Source organism: Mchenga conophoros, linkage group LG22 (genome assembly GCF_057382185.1).
Source record: "Mchenga conophoros isolate Kocher_MC1m ecotype Shallow Benthic linkage group LG22, M_conophoros_male_GT1.1, whole genome shotgun sequence".
NCBI lineage: Eukaryota > Metazoa > Chordata > Actinopteri > Cichliformes > Cichlidae > Mchenga > Mchenga conophoros.
The window spans coordinates 22140581-22159962 of record NC_140546.1 but is presented as its reverse complement, the minus strand read 5'-3'; the positions used below and the strand labels follow the sequence as shown (position 1 = coordinate 22159962).

At 38.3% G+C, this 19382-nt stretch overlaps 1 protein-coding gene and 1 pseudogene across 1 annotated transcript; both read left to right on the top strand.

The window, feature by feature from the left end:
- Positions 1 to 381: 381 nt before the first annotated feature.
- On the top strand, positions 382 to 2748 carry LOC146549460 (progranulin-like). Its single transcript, XM_085263517.1, has 5 exons — positions 382 to 502; positions 663 to 809; positions 890 to 1192; positions 1326 to 1499; positions 2183 to 2748. The coding sequence occupies exons 2-4, from the start codon at positions 663 to 665 to the stop codon at positions 1491 to 1493; spliced, it is 618 nt and encodes a 205-aa protein (XP_085119643.1). The 5' UTR covers positions 382 to 502; the 3' UTR covers positions 1494 to 1499; positions 2183 to 2748.
- Positions 2749 to 9251: 6503 nt separating this feature from the next.
- On the top strand, positions 9252 to 10058 carry LOC146549459 (uncharacterized; annotated as a pseudogene).
- Positions 10059 to 19382: the final 9324 nt, after the last annotated feature.

The window sequence follows — 19382 nt, the reverse complement described above, 5'->3', positions numbered from 1 at the left end:
TGCAATAGTAATCCCTTACTTTACTCGTTACTTGAAAAAAGTAATCAGATTACAGTAACGCGTTACAAGTAACGCGTTACAAGTAACGCGTTACTGCCCATCTCTGCTCAGTAGTTCAATCTCTGCTCCTACATATTGAAGAATGTCTGTACTTTTGCCAGCTCTGTTGTACTTTGATCGATAGGTGAGGCTTACAGACCCACTCCTTCTTTATTGTGCATATACAATCATGTCATATGAGGACGTGTGGTGACTGTATATTAAGCTGAGTAATTACAGCAGTTAAGTAGTGGATTTGAACTTCTGCAGTTCCAGAAATTTTCAAAACCTGTCTGTCTTAATATGAGAGTCACGAGATAGAGGGGTGTTACGTGAAGTTAATCTTTCATTCTTACTCAGTGGGAGTGTCTGACCTGTACTATATAGAGCTGTGTGTGATACAGCAGAGGGGAAAGTGTGAAAGGCATCACAGGAAGCTGCTGAATTTCTTCACTGCCTAAAGGTAAGTGATTAAAAGAAGTGAACTTATTTGTAAAGTGTTTTATGGTTTAGTTGTTGCTACTAAAATTGGACTTCAGTGTGTCACATTAAAGTTACAAACTCTGACCTTTTTAGTTCAGAAAGAAAAAAATCTGCAAAGTCATGTTGATTCTGTCTTCCAGATGTTGAGGATCAGTCTGTGTTTGTCATTCGGTGTGTTTCTGTGGGGATTTGCTTCATGCTCTATGTGTCCTGATGGGAGTACTTGTTCAGACACTACCACCTGCTGCAAGACTAATATCGGATATGCCTGCTGCCCATATCCAAATGTAAGTCAGAAACTTTCTGCCAGTGCAGTAACTTGATTGTTGGTTGTTAAAAAGCTCTGCTCGTCTTACTTACTTTGCAGGCCATGTGCTGTAGCGACCTGCTCCACTGCTGCCCGTCAGGATATCGCTGTAACCTGGTTACCATGAATTGTGAGAAATTAGACCAGCCGTGGCTGACCATACCCATGGTGAAGAAGGAAGCTGCAGAGAAACCAGCCCCCCCTGAACTGCCTGGAACTCCACTCCAGGAGCTTAAAGAGAGCCACGTCCCAGATCAAATAAAGACTTCAGTGGTCTACTGTGACAGTTACACCTACTGTCCTGATGGCACTACTTGCTGCAGACACCCACAAGGAGGCTGGACCTGTTGTCCCTACTCTCCTGTGAGTCAGCCTAAACACTCTTGTGCAATAAGACACATGATTTTAATAAAATTCCCTTTATCTTCCACTGACATGAAGCAAGTTTGCAGCTATGATAATTATTCTTTTGAGAGACTAAAAGTGTTTCTTGCAGGGCAAATGTTGTCTGGATGGCTACCACTGCTGTCCAATTGGATTTGACTGTGACCGAACCTACCAGCACTGTGTGAGGGAAAAACTCACATATCCTTTCCTCCGCAAGCCAGCACTACCTTCAGGACCTGCGTCCTTCATCCCAACTTCAGAGGACAAAGAAAACTAGAAGAAGGTAGGAAACACCACATTCTAACCACCTTCACATGTGGAGAACATCCTGGGATAATTTCACTGCATGACTCACTGTTCAGATCAATTTTAAAGGCTACAGACCTTTTTTTGTTTACTGGTGTTTTATCAAGTCATGTGATACCAATGCATACCTGAGCACCAACCAGGATTTAAGCTAAATGTCGTGATAGTCGTGGGCTTGGTCACTGATGTTGACATACTGTCACATGATGAACCCTGTGGTGATGATATCACAGAGAGTTATTACTGACTCATTGGCTTTCTTCAGCTCTGAGTATTTTTTCTTCATAGTTTTGCAGCCTTGAAAGATTTTAATAAATCCGAAGTACACTGGCTTCAAACATGCAAAGAGCATGTAGCAGCTAAATAACCACAAATCTCCCACAGAGAAATTAATATTTTGCGTTGATTCCAGTTCAGTGTCAGCAGTAGAGCTTATTTCTGCTGCCCCTTAGTGATCAAATGAGGCAGAGAGTTACAAGCTGGCTCGATCGTAGAGCAGCAAATATTGCTTTTTGCAGCCCGCCAGGTTTAAGTTTCTCCTTCTCTAAACATCCCACACTGTGATCTGAAGGGGCAACTTAAATAGATGCTGTTTTAGAGTACACAAAACATTCTGACCAAAATATTTTGTTCTAACTGAACAATTTGTAATCATTTCAGGGACACAGGAAGCAGATTTTCAGCTGCTGTGACTATAGATGTACCTGCAACCCCTCTTGCGTTATGGTAACACATGCTGAGATGGCTTTAAAGTCCTCTGTGATAGAGTTTTTTGGTTATTTTTGTTAAAAATTGCCCTAAAATTCTTTTTGCCATGCTGAAGAATAGTACACAGGTGTAAAAAATTGTGAAAATTAAATCTTATACTTTCAAATGAACATTTAATTTCTTTTTGTTTTAATTTGTCAGAAGGTTCAATAAATCCTCCACTTTCAGAAAATTTTAATTTTCTGGCAATTATTTCATGGATGAAGCTTTACAGGCTTAAGCTAATGTTACTGCATATTTTATAATGGAGAGTCACCAATTATTGCTTTAGTAATGGAAATGTGGTTTTTATCTATTCCATTGTCTTATATTGCCCCTGTGACTGAGTGTCAGTGAGTATAGACCAGCATGTTGAATTTAAGGTAGTAAGGTGAAAGGCTTCTGATTTGTTTTATGGTTTCTTCCTTCCTTTGTGTACTTTTCACACTTAACCAATAAAAATAACATCTTCTTCCAAACTGGGTCATGGAGTCATTCATTTATCTTCTTTTCACATCGCAGTCTGAGTGCCCATGAACACCACAGCCTGCTCTACACCAGTCCAACATAATGAATTACAACTTTATCGCAATACTTCATTAAGATAAGACTTTGAAGTTGATGAACAAACTGAAAAAACAAACAAAACAAACCCTTGTTGGTCTTGCCAGCCTAAAAAGCTTCCAAACTGCAGATCCATTACTGTTAACTTATTCCATGTTTTGGTCACTCTTCTGGAATCGGGCTGTTTGCTGCTGACACCTAGTGTTGAAAACACAGAACAACATCACAGCAAATGGAATAAATCTGTCCCCCATTTGCAACATAGATATTTGAGTTGGAGCAAATATTTATTTTAGATTCCTCACGTGGTCAGAAACTACGAGTGGAGCCTGGTGTTGCTAGACAGGTTATCCACGTGAACATGCATATCATGAGGAGGGTTTGGAATAAACCCCAGAATACTCAACAACGGCACCATTGAGAGGCTGTATCACAACCTGGTATAGCACTTGTAATGCTCTGGACCACAAAGCTGTGTGGAGGATGGCCAGATATGCACATTGTATCACCAAGTCTGAACTGCCAGCCATCCAGGACCTCTACAGACAGCACTGTAGGAGGACAGCCCAGAGGATCCTCTTTAATCCAGCCACACACTCTTCAAGCTCCTGTAGTCAGGTAGGAGTGTACATGAGCATCCACACCTGCACCAGCAGATTCAGGGATAGCTTTTACACAAAAGCCATCAGGCTACTGAACTGCTGAAATATCAGAATGTTTACAGACAGGTTGTTTACAGCTTGCTTCTGCTGACCCTTAGTGGCCATTTTGAAGGATGGATGGATGGAAGGATGGATAGATGGGTAAGACCCGCCCTCTTCTCATTTCTCAAATTGCACATTCTCAGTTCCTCTCCTTGACTCCTCTCCTCCCTCCCACCGGAGAGTGATCAGGAGACGAGAAGTTGTTTAACTAAATGAGTCATCCTTGCTTTGTCGCTTCATTTTAAATTGTTTCATTAAATCACTTAAATATGTTGTTTGACAGAAGTGCATTGTTAATTCTTTACACTTTATCATTAGGTGTAACACTGTTTATGCCATGTTTTACATTTCAAGCCACGTTCAGTTAAATTCACAGCACGGAGCAAAGTGATGGAGATTATAGGCTACCTTTTTTCAGTCACATAGAAACACTGAAGGGCATGTTAAATAACTGAAGGGTCCCTCTAGCTGTGTGCAGTGGATAGCTTGGCTTTGTCTGACACTAGTGTACATTTTTAAAAGAAATATTTAAAAACTATTCATATATTTATGCATTTATATTGTATTTTCTGTGACGATGAGTGGTTATTGAATTTGTAATCCCCTATATTATAATCATTAAGACAAATAAAAGTTCAGCTAAAACATAAACATTTAACTTAGCATTTCTAGAGAGCTTTTCTACGCACTTTCAAAGTGCTTCACCTCTCCATGCTGCAGCCATCCAGTCACACACACAAGTACACAATACAAGTGATTTTTTTTCTATGTCTAAGCACTTTTTACACCGAAGTTTCACACACAGACTGATGGATGTGCGAGAGACAACTTGGATGTCAGAATCTTGCCCAAGGACACAGACAGTAAAACTAAACTGAAATAAGCAAGAACACACTGGAACCTCACTCAGAATCAACCGGAAACAAGACAAAAAAAAAATCCAAATGAAATAAATTATTGTGTGTGAACTTACCTTACTTACGGACGTGCTGCTTCACTTTGTGTATTCATATCTTCCTGTTTATTTTTGATGGATGGAACCAGGTACAGAGGGGGAAGAAAACTAGGGATTTGTTTGCTTCAGTTATGTATGCATTATTGTAAAATGTAATGGCTACACTTTAATAGTGTGTTTTGTTGGTGGTAAAAAGCAGCATCAATAAATGGATGATTATAATATTCAGTCTTACCCATCATATAAAAAATTCCTTTAGAGACTATTTGTTTGGAACGATTGAGAGTATTTAAACAGAAGAACTCAGTTGTTCAGGAGGAGAAGACCAGGTCAGTGTAGCTTGGTGCACTCAATATTAATTTTGGTTGTTTTAAATTCAGTTATATTTATTTGCCCAAGCTTAACATTTGAGCATTTGATTTGTGGAGGTTTTTGCAAAAATAATTTTAGTCACATTGTTTGTTAAAAAAAACATCACCTGCTACAATGGACAGCATCTGTTTTCTGCTCTTCTTCAGCCACTTTGGCCACGCTATCTCACACAAACTAATTAAAAGATGCATATTAGAGCTCTACCACATGTCTAGCATGTATAAAGATCAGAAAATGCATCACCCACAATTCGTATCCGGAAGTTCCCTCTTCCCCATACATTTATACCCACATCGAGAAGTAAATCCTTTATTAAATCATATCAGTGTTGTAAAATTGATATATTTTCCTATATCAAAACAGAAGTTTTGGAGTATTGTTACACCTCTAGTTTTCAAACAGGTAAGCAGATTAGTGGGGTGAGAAAATACCCAGTGAAATAAAAGCTTTCCAAAAACTCTTACAATTAACAATACATAATTTAAAAAAAGAAGAAAGAAAAACACACACAATCATAGTAAGAGCGAGAGAGAGAGAGGAGTTGATAGGGAAGTATTCTTTTTGGACAATACATTCAACTCACTCCACCACAGCTTGTTGTTTAGTAAGAAAAAACAAAGAAACCTGTTGGTGTTGCAAGCTTAAAATACCTCTGAATTCCTCCTTTGGTGCTACCTTCCTGCATGCTTGGCAGTTATGGAATTAAATTCCAGTACAGCTCAGTTGGAAGCAACCTAAAGTGGTGACAGTGAAGCTCATACATACGTGGACAAAAGTACTGAGCCTGCACCTACATACATCTACTCATGGATGTTTATCATTATCATTATTTTGATGGTTGTTACAGTTATTTGACATTTAGACTTTGTTGTGTGAAGTGGTTTCCAGTGACTGTGTGGGCAAATCCCGTGTTTCAGGTTTAGCTAGCAGTAGCAAGAATCCTGCAGGAAGTTCTCAGTGCTTGTGATGAAATGTGCATCAGGTCATACAACTATATGTTACAGTAAAACAAAAAAGTAGAAATGAGCCAGTTGAGATCATTATTTTTAAACTGTAAAACCTACTGCTGATACAGCACACTGGAGTGATCACAGTGAATGTTGGGTCGTGTTGTTAGTGTTTTACTGTAATTTAATGGAAATTCTGTTTCACAGTGCGCTGATGGCTTTGGCCCTGTCACACGTGATCAGTGGTTTATGCTTATTATAAAGCACAACAAATACAGCAGGTGAACAAAGGTGAATCAAATAGACCAATACGGCAAGGCTGGGATGGTCCATTTGGTAAAGTAAATCCGTTGGGCATCTTTCTTTGCCTTTAGACAATAATTCTGATGGCAAAAGAGCCAAACGGGACAGGCAAAAAAAAAAAAAAAAGGCTCAAAAATTGAAGTAAATGACTGTAATTTTGAAAAAGAAAAAAATAATAATAATGTGCTTTCATTTTTTTTTCATTAGTTTGTTTTTTTTCTGTCACTGAAAACCACAGTAAATAGAATTTTAGCAGTAAAAATGCCAATTTGATTAAAGAGCTTACCCTTATAGGTGGATTAACCATTACAGAAACCTAAAAAAAATCCCTTCTCTTCCGCTTGCGATTTTAATAATTAAAAGTACTGTTCATTCAGGGCAGATGTGGCATAAACCTTAAATTATTTAGTGGTCTAACAAATTTGTTACCAAACGTATATCTGGCAGTACTGAAAGACGGAGTATAAGAGCTTGATAAAACAAAGAATAATAAAGTATGTGCGTACAATTTTAAATAGTTCAAATAAAGTACAACAAAATAACACAATAGAAGCAGTTGTGTCTCCTCATCAGGCTTGACGCACGTTAGGATGAAACTGTTACACTGACACTATGTAACCTTTGGGAGCAGCAGCACCGCTTGTCCCGCAGTTTCCATCGGAGTCGGAAGAAGAAACAGAGGCAGCGGATTCGCCCTGTGGGGTGAAGGTGAGTCAAGTGGAAGAACGGAAGTTGTCTTCAGACGGCTCCAGGCTCCTGCTTCTGAAGTGCTTGGTGAAAAAATACAAGTTACAAGAAGCAGGCGACCCATCCAAACGAAGAAAACGAGCATAACCGCTGGACAGAGATGGGCAGTAACGCGTAATCTGATTACTTTTTTCAAGTAACGAGTAAAGTAAGGGATTACTATTGCAAAAACGGTAATTAGATTACCGTTATTTTCCCGTAGGAACGCTGCATTACTGCGTTACTAAAACCGTGATTTTTTTGCGAGAATGTCTCACGACAGTGACGTAAGCGAGTGCGCCGTTAGTGACAACAGCTGTGTGCAGATCAACAATGGATCATATATCGATTGTGGGAGAGAGTATGAGGTGCAGTGTTTAAAGCGTGGAAGTACTGATCTTACTTTGAGTTTGATTCCATAAAAAGTGACAAAAACATTAGTGTCCGTTGTGCGTGGGAAGAAAACTTCTTCTTTTTACAGCGAAAAAAACCCCTAAACTTCCAAGTAAGCACCGAGTGCGCAACGACGTAATGAGAAATTCACAGAGAAACTCGCGGATTCTTCCACTGACCGCTGCGGCACACCTGCACCAGGGTAAACCTCCGCCTACCGCAGTCCTGCTTTACAGGTGAAAATAGAGCAACAGGACCGCTGAGTCTTTGACTTTATTTATTTTCTGCTGTGTTTTACTTGCATCTATTTGAAAGACTGAGTGTAAACACAAAAAATATTTTATTTCATGTGCTGGAATGTGCAGAAAATAGGTTTAAATGTTAAACTAATTTATTCACGTCAGAGAATGTTGCATATAATTAAATTTTTGCTTGATGCATAAAGTTAAAAGATTAAAACTGATAAAACAAGTTAAAAAAAACAGACTTTTCCATTTGATTACATTTTGTATGATGGATTATGTAGAAAAAGTAGAATTGGGCTGAAAGATCTATCACTTTATCACCTCTTCAGGTTGTAAATCGTGTTTTTAAAAAGTAACTAAGTAATTAAGTAATTAATTACTTTTGAAAACAAGTAATCAGTAAAGTAATGGGATTACTTTTTTGGGGAAGTAATCAGTAATTAGTTACTGATTACTTTTTTCAAGTAACTTGACCAACACTGCCGCTGGACAATATCATCAAATCCAACTTAGCCGGGGCTTCAGATTGGTTCATTGAACTAGCAGATGATAAATGCGCCAGAAAATAAACACTTAAAGGGAATGTGCACCAGTCCAGCTGTTTGTTTGTTTGTTTTACTGCTCCATGTATCTGACACCAGTGTTAAACTAAGCAGCTGTATTTATCCTCACTGTGAGGAGGCTTTACTTTCCTCACTTTCAAAGCACATCACCAACTGTGAGAATATCAGTTTACCGGATTGGTAAAATAATATGTAACACGATCAAGATGTATTTAATGGGGGGGATGCACAAATTTTTGTATTTGCACTGTTTCGGCTCAGTGTGACAGTGTTTTTTGGTGTCAGCTCAGATTGCAAGGACATCTCTTGTGCGCAGCCCTCTTCAGGGCACCCCACAGATTTTCTGTAGGATTTAGGTCTGGGCATACATCTTTGTGTTGGTTTGTTTTATTGAATTTGATTTTAATATCACAAAAACAAATTTTATATCCAATATATGATTTTGGGTTTGTTTGTTGTTGTTTATTAGTTTAGTTTTTTTTGTTTTTTTTTACCCTTCCTCAACTCTCAGTTTCACTGTTTCACTAAGAGTTAAGGTTATGGTTGACAGAAACTATATAGAGAACACATTGGAGTAGAAAAAAGGCTTTCACGTGACTGGTGTATGATTTTAACATACCGGTCAAGCTGCTGATTCTCATTTGTAGCTTTCTGTGCTTTTCCTACAATGACAGCTCAGAAAATAATGTCACAATGTAGCCATTCTTAATGTACCAGCAAAATATTTTATGAAACTATTTGTTTAGTACAATAATGAGTGTGTGTTTTATATGTAATTTTTCATTGAATGTGGCGCTATTGTATTTGGTTGTGTAAGATTTCACATTTATATGTCACTGAGGTTTAGGCAATACTTTGCTGCTATACCAGAATAATACCCCTATCTCCAGATTATATTCCCTTGTTGTACTGGTCACCTAAATTATTCTCCTCAGTGAAACAAATTCAAGTAAAACTCAACACATGCAACAAATCTCTGACCAGAAATGATTATGAACTGCCCGCAAGCAGATCATCCAGCACTTGCTGTGTTAATGTTTGTCCGGTTACACCTTCCATCAACATTTGACTACTGTTGCAGTGTCTTTTTTAGTAACTAAATCCTCAAATTCACATTTATTTTCCAGACTTGTTGTGTGTCTTCTCCTCATGTGACCTCATTTATCACTGCTGACATCACACCAATCTGTCTGTCACTCTCCCCTCACTCATGAACAAGGGGAAAGTATGTCTGGGTCTTATTGTGTTGTGCTTTTAATGTTTTAAACTGGACTTTAAATAGCTTTGAAAAGGTAAAGGCTTTTAATTCAGCTGTTAAACCTTTGAGTGACAGACACACATCAGACGCAGTGCTCACAACTGCAGATCAAAGACGAGGAAAAAGGTAGCAATCAAATGAGAGAACAAAGTCTAGAGCCAAGCCGCCCCCAGGACTCTGTCGTCATTGACTATGTGAACAGTTTTATTTGAAATATGAGTGAAAGCAGCAAGGGATTCTCTCTTTTTGCACCTTCAGCTCAGGCAATGGAATCTCTTCCCAAATGCATGGTGTGTGATATATCGGCACTGACTTGGGAAACTCTGCACTCTACTGGAATCAGTGCAGGTTCCAAAGATGGAAGATGCAGCAAGACTGAGAAGTCAAAGGACACAAAAACACTTTGCTCAAGTTCAGATGCGCTCAGATCAAAGACAAAGCTGTGTGTGAAAAGATTGTTACCTCCTGTGAAGCCAGATATCGACCAATCAAAGCTCCAGTTTCCTATTCCTGTGTGGGAAGATTTTCCATTACATGTACAGACTGAAAGCCCATGTGCAAACACATACTGTATAAGGGATAAAAACCATGTTTGTGGAATCTGTGGGAGACATTTACCGTCTGCAGAGTTTAGTTCAACACCTGCAAAGCCAGACCAAGAGTAACAAGTGCAGTACTTGCGGCAAACAGTTTTCCAGTAATTCCCATCTAGAACGGCGCAGGAGGTTTTACAGACCAAAGGGTCTCAATCCCATGTGATCACCGTGAATGTTATAGCTGGATGGAATTCTGTTAATGCACGAAAACCTGTCGTGTCTTGGTATATGGATCACTATAGGGACATTTACTGACTGGAAAACATCCAGTTTGATAGAAACAATATGTGCATATTTATTGGTTTGTTTGTTTTATGTGTTCAAAATAAAAGCTGTCATCAACATCATTGCATGCATTGTTTATTGTAAATATCTGGTAGCGGTAGTTTGTTTTACAAGTTGTAATCGACTCATAGCCGAGATATGCTTGTGTTATGCCCAGCAACCAGACGCTGATTGCCTCGGTGAGTGCCAGTAAACTTTTTGCACGTTTGCAGAGATGAAGCAGTGGACACATTTATATGTTTTAAAAGATTGTGCAGAATTGTAATGATATGTACAGTTGTATTCAGAAGTTTACATGGACTTATCAAGGACATAAAGGTAATGGTCGTTTTGTATTTTTAATTTATTTGAACCGTAAAGCATACATATTTAGTGACTTTAAAAGATCAAGAATTTAATGCATGAGTTTGAATTTATTTTGGATTTTCTCTAATCCACACAGAGTTAAAAGTATACATACAGGCTCAGATATATGTATACATATTGTTCATCCAACTTGATGAGCTCTATTCACTTCTTAGTGATCATGATTGACTACAACTGGTAGCTTCTCTTTGCCAGCATAATAAGGGTTTGCTTGACAGCACTCGGTGGATTGACCAAACAGAAAAGTCCAGTGAACTTTGTGAATACCTAAGAAGGAAAATTGTAGAAACTTTTGGAGAAATTTCTAAGAAACTGTTTAGATCATCAGTTATTATTCAGATGTTCTCCCAAGGTCTGTGAGAAGACCCAAACTCTCACCCTCAGATGAGAAGAATTTGGTTAGGACTTTCAGGAATAACCCAGGAACCACCAAGGCTCAAGCCTGCAAGAAACTGGAAACTGCTGAAACAGCATGACTGTCCACAATAAAGTGAGTTTTATATTGCCAGGGACGGAGAGGGTGCTGACCAAGAAAGACGCCCCTGCTTCAAAATCAACACCTTCAAGATGTACTGAAATTTGCAGCTGCCCACATAGCCAAGCCAAATGCCTTCTGGGAGAAGGTTTTATGCTCAGATGACACAGAATTTGAGATGCCTCAATGATAAGTGGTATGTTTGGAGGACTAAAGGTGGGGCTTTAAAACTAAGAACACTGTGCCAGCTGGTGGTAGCATCATGCCTCACATGCATCATGTCAGTAAAAAAAAAAGTGGTTGGAATAGTAAAGAAGAAGAAGGGATACCTCAAACTTCTTCAACGTCACCTCAAATTAACAACAAGACGACTGAAACTTGGATACAATTGGCTGTTCTAACAGGACAGTGATCTGAAACACATCGCATATTTGGATGGATAAAGCAGGCTAACATTAAGCTTCTGGAATGGATTCAACCATATTGAAAATTTATGGACTATGCTTGAAATTCGGGTCTGTGCAAGGAAAGAAACCAATCTTAATGAATTCTACTAAATTTGCAAATAAGAGTGGTCCAAACAGAATTATGCCGAGAGGTTTTTTGATGACTACTAAAAGCAATGTCCCCTTGAAGAACCAAATATTTGTGGGGGTGTATGTACATATTTGAGCCTGTGTGACAAAATCCAAAACTAAATTCAAACTTGTGCACTCAATTCTTATTTCTGAAAGTAATTAAAGATGATTTTAAGACTTTAAAATTTTGAAATAAAGCAGTTAGGCCAGAAATTCACTGGCACTATCTAAGACAACTTCCGTTCTTCCACTTGACTCACCTTCACCCCACTGACTGAGTTGAGAACGAGTCATTCCAAAATATTCCACTTCCTCACCTTCAAGAAAACAAATGCAACACATACAATGATGTGATTACCCTTAAACTAAAGCCGGTGTTCCGTTCTCAAATTCATTTTATAATAATAATAATAAGCTTCTGTTACCAATTAAATTTAAAAATGGTGTTGTGTTTCTGTTAATTATATATTGACCTAACTATATGTTTTTATAATACTGAACGCTGAAAATTAAATAAAAAAATATTTTACTTCATATGTTTGTCTATAGTTGCTTCATGCCTTCACACTATGTGGCACAATGATTGTTTTTACTCTGTACAAACAGGAAAAAATGTGATTTTGAATTTATCTCAGCGTAGTTAATACAAAACTACTTTATTTTCAATCAGTATACAATTCATATTGACATATGGCGAGGGCGCTGGAGTCTGCGTTTTGTGTTTATGGGAAACAAGATGATGATTTCCCTGATAAGTGGGATACATAACAGTGAAAATATGGGGAAGTTGATGCTGTGTATTCCCAGTGAGTGCGTCCGTGACAGGAAGAGGGAGAAGCCGCCGCGGAGCGTCTTTTCCCTTTCAGTCTACCCCGGGTAATTTACAGTAACTCCCGTGCGAGTTGCTGCCTCCTTTGGTCTTAACTCAAGGAATATGGCTGTGTTGAAGATACAAGACCAGGTAATGCTCACCTATGAATTCAGTTAGTTGGGGTGTAGTCAGCTCGACACTTTTGAGGAAAACTGATTAACGCCAGTTTGCTCGAGTTTTTACAGTATGGAGATAAGGAGCGGCGTGTCACGTCGACTGCTTATTTTTCCTTAAACTTGTGTAACATAAAACTATTAGGTTTGTCGATAGTGACTTAAGCCTGCCGTGCAAATGTTATTTTTGAAATAAAAGTCTAAATGCTAGGCTAATGTTGCATCATTCTTATCATTAAGTCAACTAACATGTTAGCTAACTAGCTATAGCCGTAAACAGAAAAAAAGAAAAAAAGAGCAAGAAGTATGCTAACGTGTGGCCATCTGTTGCCTTACATTAACTTTGTCCAGTTAAAGTAGTTTCATGCCAAAGGCTCGGTGCTTTTGACTGTTTGTGTGTGTGTTGCTGGTGGTGATGGACCGATGAACACAGCTGGATAGCTACGAGGTTATCTGGGTGGCTAGCTAACTCCTGCGCCCTGTTAAATGTGAATAAGCAACCGCAATCCTTAACGCGCGGTACACCTTGCCAGGTTAATAACGTAAAAGTTAGCCGATATCGTGGATTGGATTGCACCTTCCAAATTAAAAGACTGCAGATCGAATTTGTTGCCCAGTAGGTTTGTCAGCTGTCCGTCTCATCCCCCGAGGGCAGCTTCGGGCAGTCACCTGTTGCTGGAGATAAGAAAGGCTGTCACAGGAAGTAGCAGCTGGTGCTGGCCCTCAAGTCTGCTCAGCTGTGTTCACCGGTCAGACATTATCCTCAGATCAGCTGCTGGAAACGCTCCTGTCTTCAGGGTGGTGATAGCAAGTGGGCGGGTTGATCATTAGCCAAAGGTCGGATTAATGTTTTTGCCACACACTATTTATTTATTTATATTCCACGTTTGGCCCACTGAGAAGCCAGCCACATTAACAGCAGTTTGTATGTTATATAACATTTGAAAGGAAAATTGGTTGGTTGATTGGTTGATAGATAGATGTAATAAATTAGGAAATCAAGTGTGTAAGCTCATATACATGTATGCATTTTACTTAACAGAAATAAAAATAGAATTATATATATGTATATTTAAAAAGAAAATAGTATTGTGGAGCAATCTATTTAAAAGACAGAATATTTTTTGGCATGGAATTTGTTGATTTGTCAACATACATAAAGAACAGGTTAACTTAGACTCAGACTTTTACACCGTGAGTCAAAGTACTGTGTTTCTGTTCGAGTGCTGGTGCTAAACTTCTTAAATAATACATTTTATAATAAAGATGATGAAACTGCATTAGGCTAAAATTATCGATTTAACTCTTTCATTTTTTAAATTTATGTTTTATGCTCTTAATGACTTATCAGGGGTTCAGTATAGTGACACTGACTGCTTAGAAATTCAGTTATATGTTGAGTCACAATTGGCTTTGATTGAAGCTCTGATGAGTTTGGTCAAGAAAAAGTGGGTCAGGTATTGTGGGGCTCAGTGTCCTGTCCTGGCCTGAACAGTCTTCCAGTCTTACATCAAGCACGCAACGAGCGGAAGAGTGTGTGTGGTCAGATCTCCCTCTCTATTCTCTATTGTTCTCTGTGCTGTTTGCTGACAAGTTGACAAAGGGACAAAAATAGTCACACTTAGAGTGCTCAGAGGGCCAAAGTGGAGACGAGAATGTCATTTTTCTTGGCAACGGCGTATGTTTGTCCTGCAGAGGGCGTCCTGTTGCTTAGAAACCAGGCTGTTTGACCCAGCTAAGAAGTAGGGCTGCTCGATTATGGCAAAAATGATAATCACGATTATTTTCACTGAAATTGAGATCACGATTATTTGACGATATTTATTTAACCCTTTAAGACCTACCATAGAACCAAGTCCACCAGAGCTTATATTATTTTTTTACATGTTGTAGTGCCATTTGTGGGAGCATTTCAAGTTGCTATACACCAATACAACTGTTATAGCCCAAATTTTAATAATATGTCTGCATTAAGTCCATAGTAATTACATTAATTGCAAAAAAGCGCAATAAACTACAAAAAAAATTGAAAATCGTTTTTGTTTTTTTTTACATATATTTCTACTTGGAGAAATTTAAGAGGTTTATCCCTCAAAACTTTAAATACAAAAAAGTTGCAAAAAATAGTTTACAACAACAGGAAATTTATTTTGAGTGTCTTCATAGTTTTATTTTGGAGATACACCAATTTTTATATATACTGCAGGAAAAACAAAAAAAAACAATCCTATGATGCAAATTTGCAAAGAAAACAGCATGTGCATCAAAATAAACTATTTCTAGCAGTGCAATTCGAGTTCTAAGCATCACGGAATCTATTCAGAAAAGTCAAACATGACTTATAAAAACACCAGTATAGGCTTTTAAGGCCTACAAGTAAAAAACTACATTTTCCGCGAAAATGACGTCACTTCCGGTTTCGGGCAGGAAATGCGACAGTTCACGTTGAAGTCTTTTTCAATGTGGGAAGTGTTAAGAACAGCTGATCAGATCGGCAAAGTGTTTCTGGAATATTATGTTTTTGTTCCTGCAAGTGCTTTTTATGCAATTTTTGCAAAGCTTTATGTGGAAGCAAACCGTGACTTAGGACAAGCTGATGGCATAAGATGTAAGTACAACTCCTCTGGTTTCATATGCAAAACAAATTATTGCGCTAGCTTACATGGTTCAGGTTCTACAGGGATTTAAAAATAGTTACACAAAACAGAGCATGCTGCTCTGACTGGCTTTAAAGGGTTAATAATAACAATGTATTGAATAATGACTTTAAAAAATAATATAAAATAGTGTGCAAATACTGATAACAGTGCAAATGTTTGCAATATAAGAAATAAATGAAAAATGTAAACATCTATGTTTAGTGAACTTTGCAGTGTTGCTCTGTGGTGCAGCTACTACACCATAGCAAAGTTTACACACTGTGTCTACTTGATCCACGTCTGACTCCGCGAACCCATAATGTTTCCACACCACTGAAGTTTTTTTTTTTACCTCTCTTTTCAACCAACGGCAGTCACTCTCCTGTCCAAATAACTTCTGCTTAGCTTTCCGAGCTTTCCTCGGGTCCTCTTAATTGTTGTGATGCGTGTTCGAAATGCAGAGAGGTGCGCTCGATTTACCACACGGAGCAGCGCGAGAGTAAAGCACGAGGGAGGGAGGGGCTAATAATCGGCTCAGTCATTTTTAATGATCGTTGAAAGCCCAGATCGTAATCGTGATTAAAATTCGATTAATTGAGCAGCCCTACTAAGAAGTGATTGAATCATTTCTTCTTCTCCTTTTTTTTTTTTTTTTTTTTTTAAATATACTATCATTAGTATTTCAAATGTTTCTCCTTCTATGTGTTTACTGGCCTGCGACTTCTCAAAAGAACTGTCTCTATTCAGCAGAATCGTGCAATGCAATAGCCGGTCACCAGAGAGCTTCTGACCATCATGCACCAAGTTGTTTGGATAAGTGCAGTGTGTGCAGAATTTATACAGCTTAATTGCTTTATTGCTTTAGTTTTCAGTTTTATAGTCCTGGAGAGTATGTAGTCTATTCTAGGTTAATCTGGCTAAAAGTAGTGACTTATACAAGAAAAACCATTAGGAGTCACAGTTTGTTTTAGTTTATTTAGTCATAGTTAGTGTAAGTTTGATCAGAATTTGCAGATCTGCGAGTCAGCTGGGGTCCGCTTGAGGCCGCTTGTGTCTGAGTGACATCAACTACACGTGCGCCCAAGGAAGTGGAATTTAGGCATAGTTCATAGAATTATAACGGGAATAACTCCTAGTCTGTTGGGTCTCCAGCTGTCCGTGTCTGTGTCTGAGTATAATCAAAGCGTAAGCTGACCCAGTGGTTAAAACTGACTGTTCTGTGTTCTTGTTCTTTATCGGCGTTCCTGTTTCTCCCGCATTAACAATACATTAAAGATGATCTTGGCTCAAGGTTAGATGGTGTTAAAATAAATCTGCAGAGTTCTTCTTACAGTTCAAATAAAGGATTTTAAAAGAAAAAGGTAGAACTTCACATCACATCAGATTTTCACTAAACAATTAACCAATTATCCATTTAAAACTAAATTAATCAGAACAATATAATTGCCAGTGCTATAGAAAATCTGCCAAAAATATTTTAAAAAGCAATAATTGAATCAGTCAAATTCTTTAACTCTGTTTATTTTTGTTTAGTATTTTTTGGAAAATGAATTAAAGTCAAAGAGATGGTGAGAATCTGTGACCTTACATTTAAAAAAAAGCCCAAAGCCAAATCAGAGTTATTTAGATTCATATGAATGTCACTGATACAATATTGATATTTCATTTTTAAATATCACAGTTATTGTCAGCGCAGTCATTGTGACATACCTAGTACACATCATACCAGTTGTGTCGCATTACCAGTAAGTTAGTAATCGTTATCAATATCTTGAGGCCAGTTCAATATCACAGTAATAATAATCCGGTTGTTCAGTGATGACACGACGAATCCTACTTCCGGTAGTAGTCTGCGTTTAATATGGCTTTTGTGTTGTTAACATGTTTAATGTTATGTATTTTCTTCTATTTAATCTCAAAAAGCTCCTAAAACAGTCAGTGATCACTGTTGACCTCCCTCGGCTTTTATTACCACTAATCATTTATTTAAGCTCAGTTTTTAAAACCTTAGGATGTAACTACAGCCCAGCCCATGCAGCAGTATATGAATGACTAACCTTGTATTGTGGATGGATTATCTCAGTTGTTCTCCTGGCTGAAGTTTGGTCCTTTTACAGCATCCTGCCATGCGATTACATTTGTTCCTGACCACCGTGAACACTCACGTTAACTTTTATCGAGTGGAAAAAAAGTTAGCTTGTTTATATTATGCTAACATAGCTGTGTCGCTAGCGGTCACGTAGCACATCATTATATACCAGCTAGCCCAACTTCAGTAACCCTACAAACGTCACTGCTGTTTAGTTTTCTGTCTTCATTTATGCTGGAAGTGATAACAGAGCTGTAATTTGTTTCCAAAACCCCGCAGTCAGGACATGCTATATTGTATTTAGATAGAAGCTAGCGAGCTAACTCCCTGCTAACTTCTAACTCGTTAAATGTCATAAATTCCGTTTTCATGGATGCCTGGATGTTAAACTCAATTGTTACACCTGGTAGAGCAGAACGCTGATCATTTTATTAAAGATGAAAGACTTTAGGCAGTTTTTCTACTCTCAGTAATGCCATAGTGATCGTTTGATATATGGACCTGCAGCGGAGTTTAGGCCCAGACACGGCTAGTGACGTCAGACTGAACAACCGGATAATTAAAAAAGTCTATCCCGCGTACTAGTTCAAAAGTTGTATTAAAACACTGACGTGATGGTAGCAGACCATTTATTTAAAATGTTTAAATAATTTGTTGATGGGAGACAGATTAAAGTGTTGAATGGATGCAGAGTAGGTGGTTAACGATACTATGAGGTATAAAGTTAGTTAGATTATCTTAGCTTAAGCAATTTACAACATTAGCCATTACAAATATTTCAGCCTATCATACAGATGATTTCATAACGGTAATATCAGCTTTCTTGAGCAAAATGGTAACCTGTATTTTAGGATAGCAACGCACAGTACTTTCATACATAATGAGTCAGGGGAGAGCTATCGCAGCAGCTGCACTAATCGCCATCTTCCACTTGTAGTTTTTGCTGCTCTGTTTGTAGTTTTTCTAGAGATATAATAGCTCTAGATGGCTCTGGCTACACATCAAAACAGCAAAGTTATACTACAGATGATCTCATGATGATCGTTGAAACCTTTTAATATATCTCACGGTATCAGCTGATATCAGCAGGTTTATTACTGCTGTCTGTGCCAGCACACACACTCACGCACTGCCCTTTGTGTTTCTGGGATTATGTTACACACACCGTGCATCCTATTGCTGGGTCAGAGCAGAGGTCAGTGCAGGCCTGCATACTTTCTCTTACACATGCACACTGTCACGCCAGGTCTCTCATGAAGTAGCTGCAGTCACACTGGACTTTTCATACCACACAAGACCAACCTAACAAAATGTTTATTTATTTGTTAGATTGTTTTTTCACATGATGTTGATCATTCATTTTACTGTATCTGGAGTTTTCCAGCCTGTTCCACATCCACTGCTTTGGCTTTGCTTTTGAGTTTGGGTGGATACAGACAGAAATACTCACTTCTGTTTAGCGGATTACAACAAATTTGCTTTGTAAATATCTTCGGGCTGCTCTGCTTAGAGTTTCCCCAGTGCTAGCAAGTGGGATAGACAAAACGCTGGTTGTTTACATGCTTTGCTTCGTGAAAATCATTCTTTGTTTGTGCTTTTGATGCAAATCTGTAATGGCAGAGTGATTACTGTAGGAAAAAAGAAATTGTATGTTGTGTTTCATATTATGTTTCTAAATGCTAAAACCATTAGACTTAAAATTTAGGCCTGCACAAAGGCTCTTTCTAAATGAATCGCTCTCTCTCATTTGCCTTGCGCCGTCCCTCCCACTGAGTTAATAGGGATGTGTGGCTTGGCAAGATTGCTCTTTTTAGGATCTGCGTTGAATATGAAGGAGACACAGACACACACACACACACACACACACACACACACACACACAGTATTGCACGCACAGACTGGTCTTGTTAGCTACCCTCACATTCTCTGGCAAAGCCATTTGGTTCCAGTTTTATAATGAGGAGATGGGAACTTCTAAAGCTATGCCACCAGTACACCAAAGAGGACAGGGGCACACACACAAACTAAAACAACAACAATGTGGTATTCATTTTCTTTGATTCTTCAGCAT

Excerpts from the sequence above, each read along its gene's own strand:
- LOC146549460 (XM_085263517.1), top strand. The coding sequence starts at position 663 with ATGTTGAGGATCAGTCTGTGTTTGTCATTCGGTGTGTTTCTGTGGGGA. Across the intron at positions 810-889 it reads CCTGCTGCCCATATCCAAAT|GCCATGTGCTGTAGCGACCT; the intron begins GTAAGTCAGAAA and ends CTTACTTTGCAG. Across the intron at positions 1,193-1,325 it reads CCTGTTGTCCCTACTCTCCT|GGCAAATGTTGTCTGGATGG; the intron begins GTGAGTCAGCCT and ends TGTTTCTTGCAG.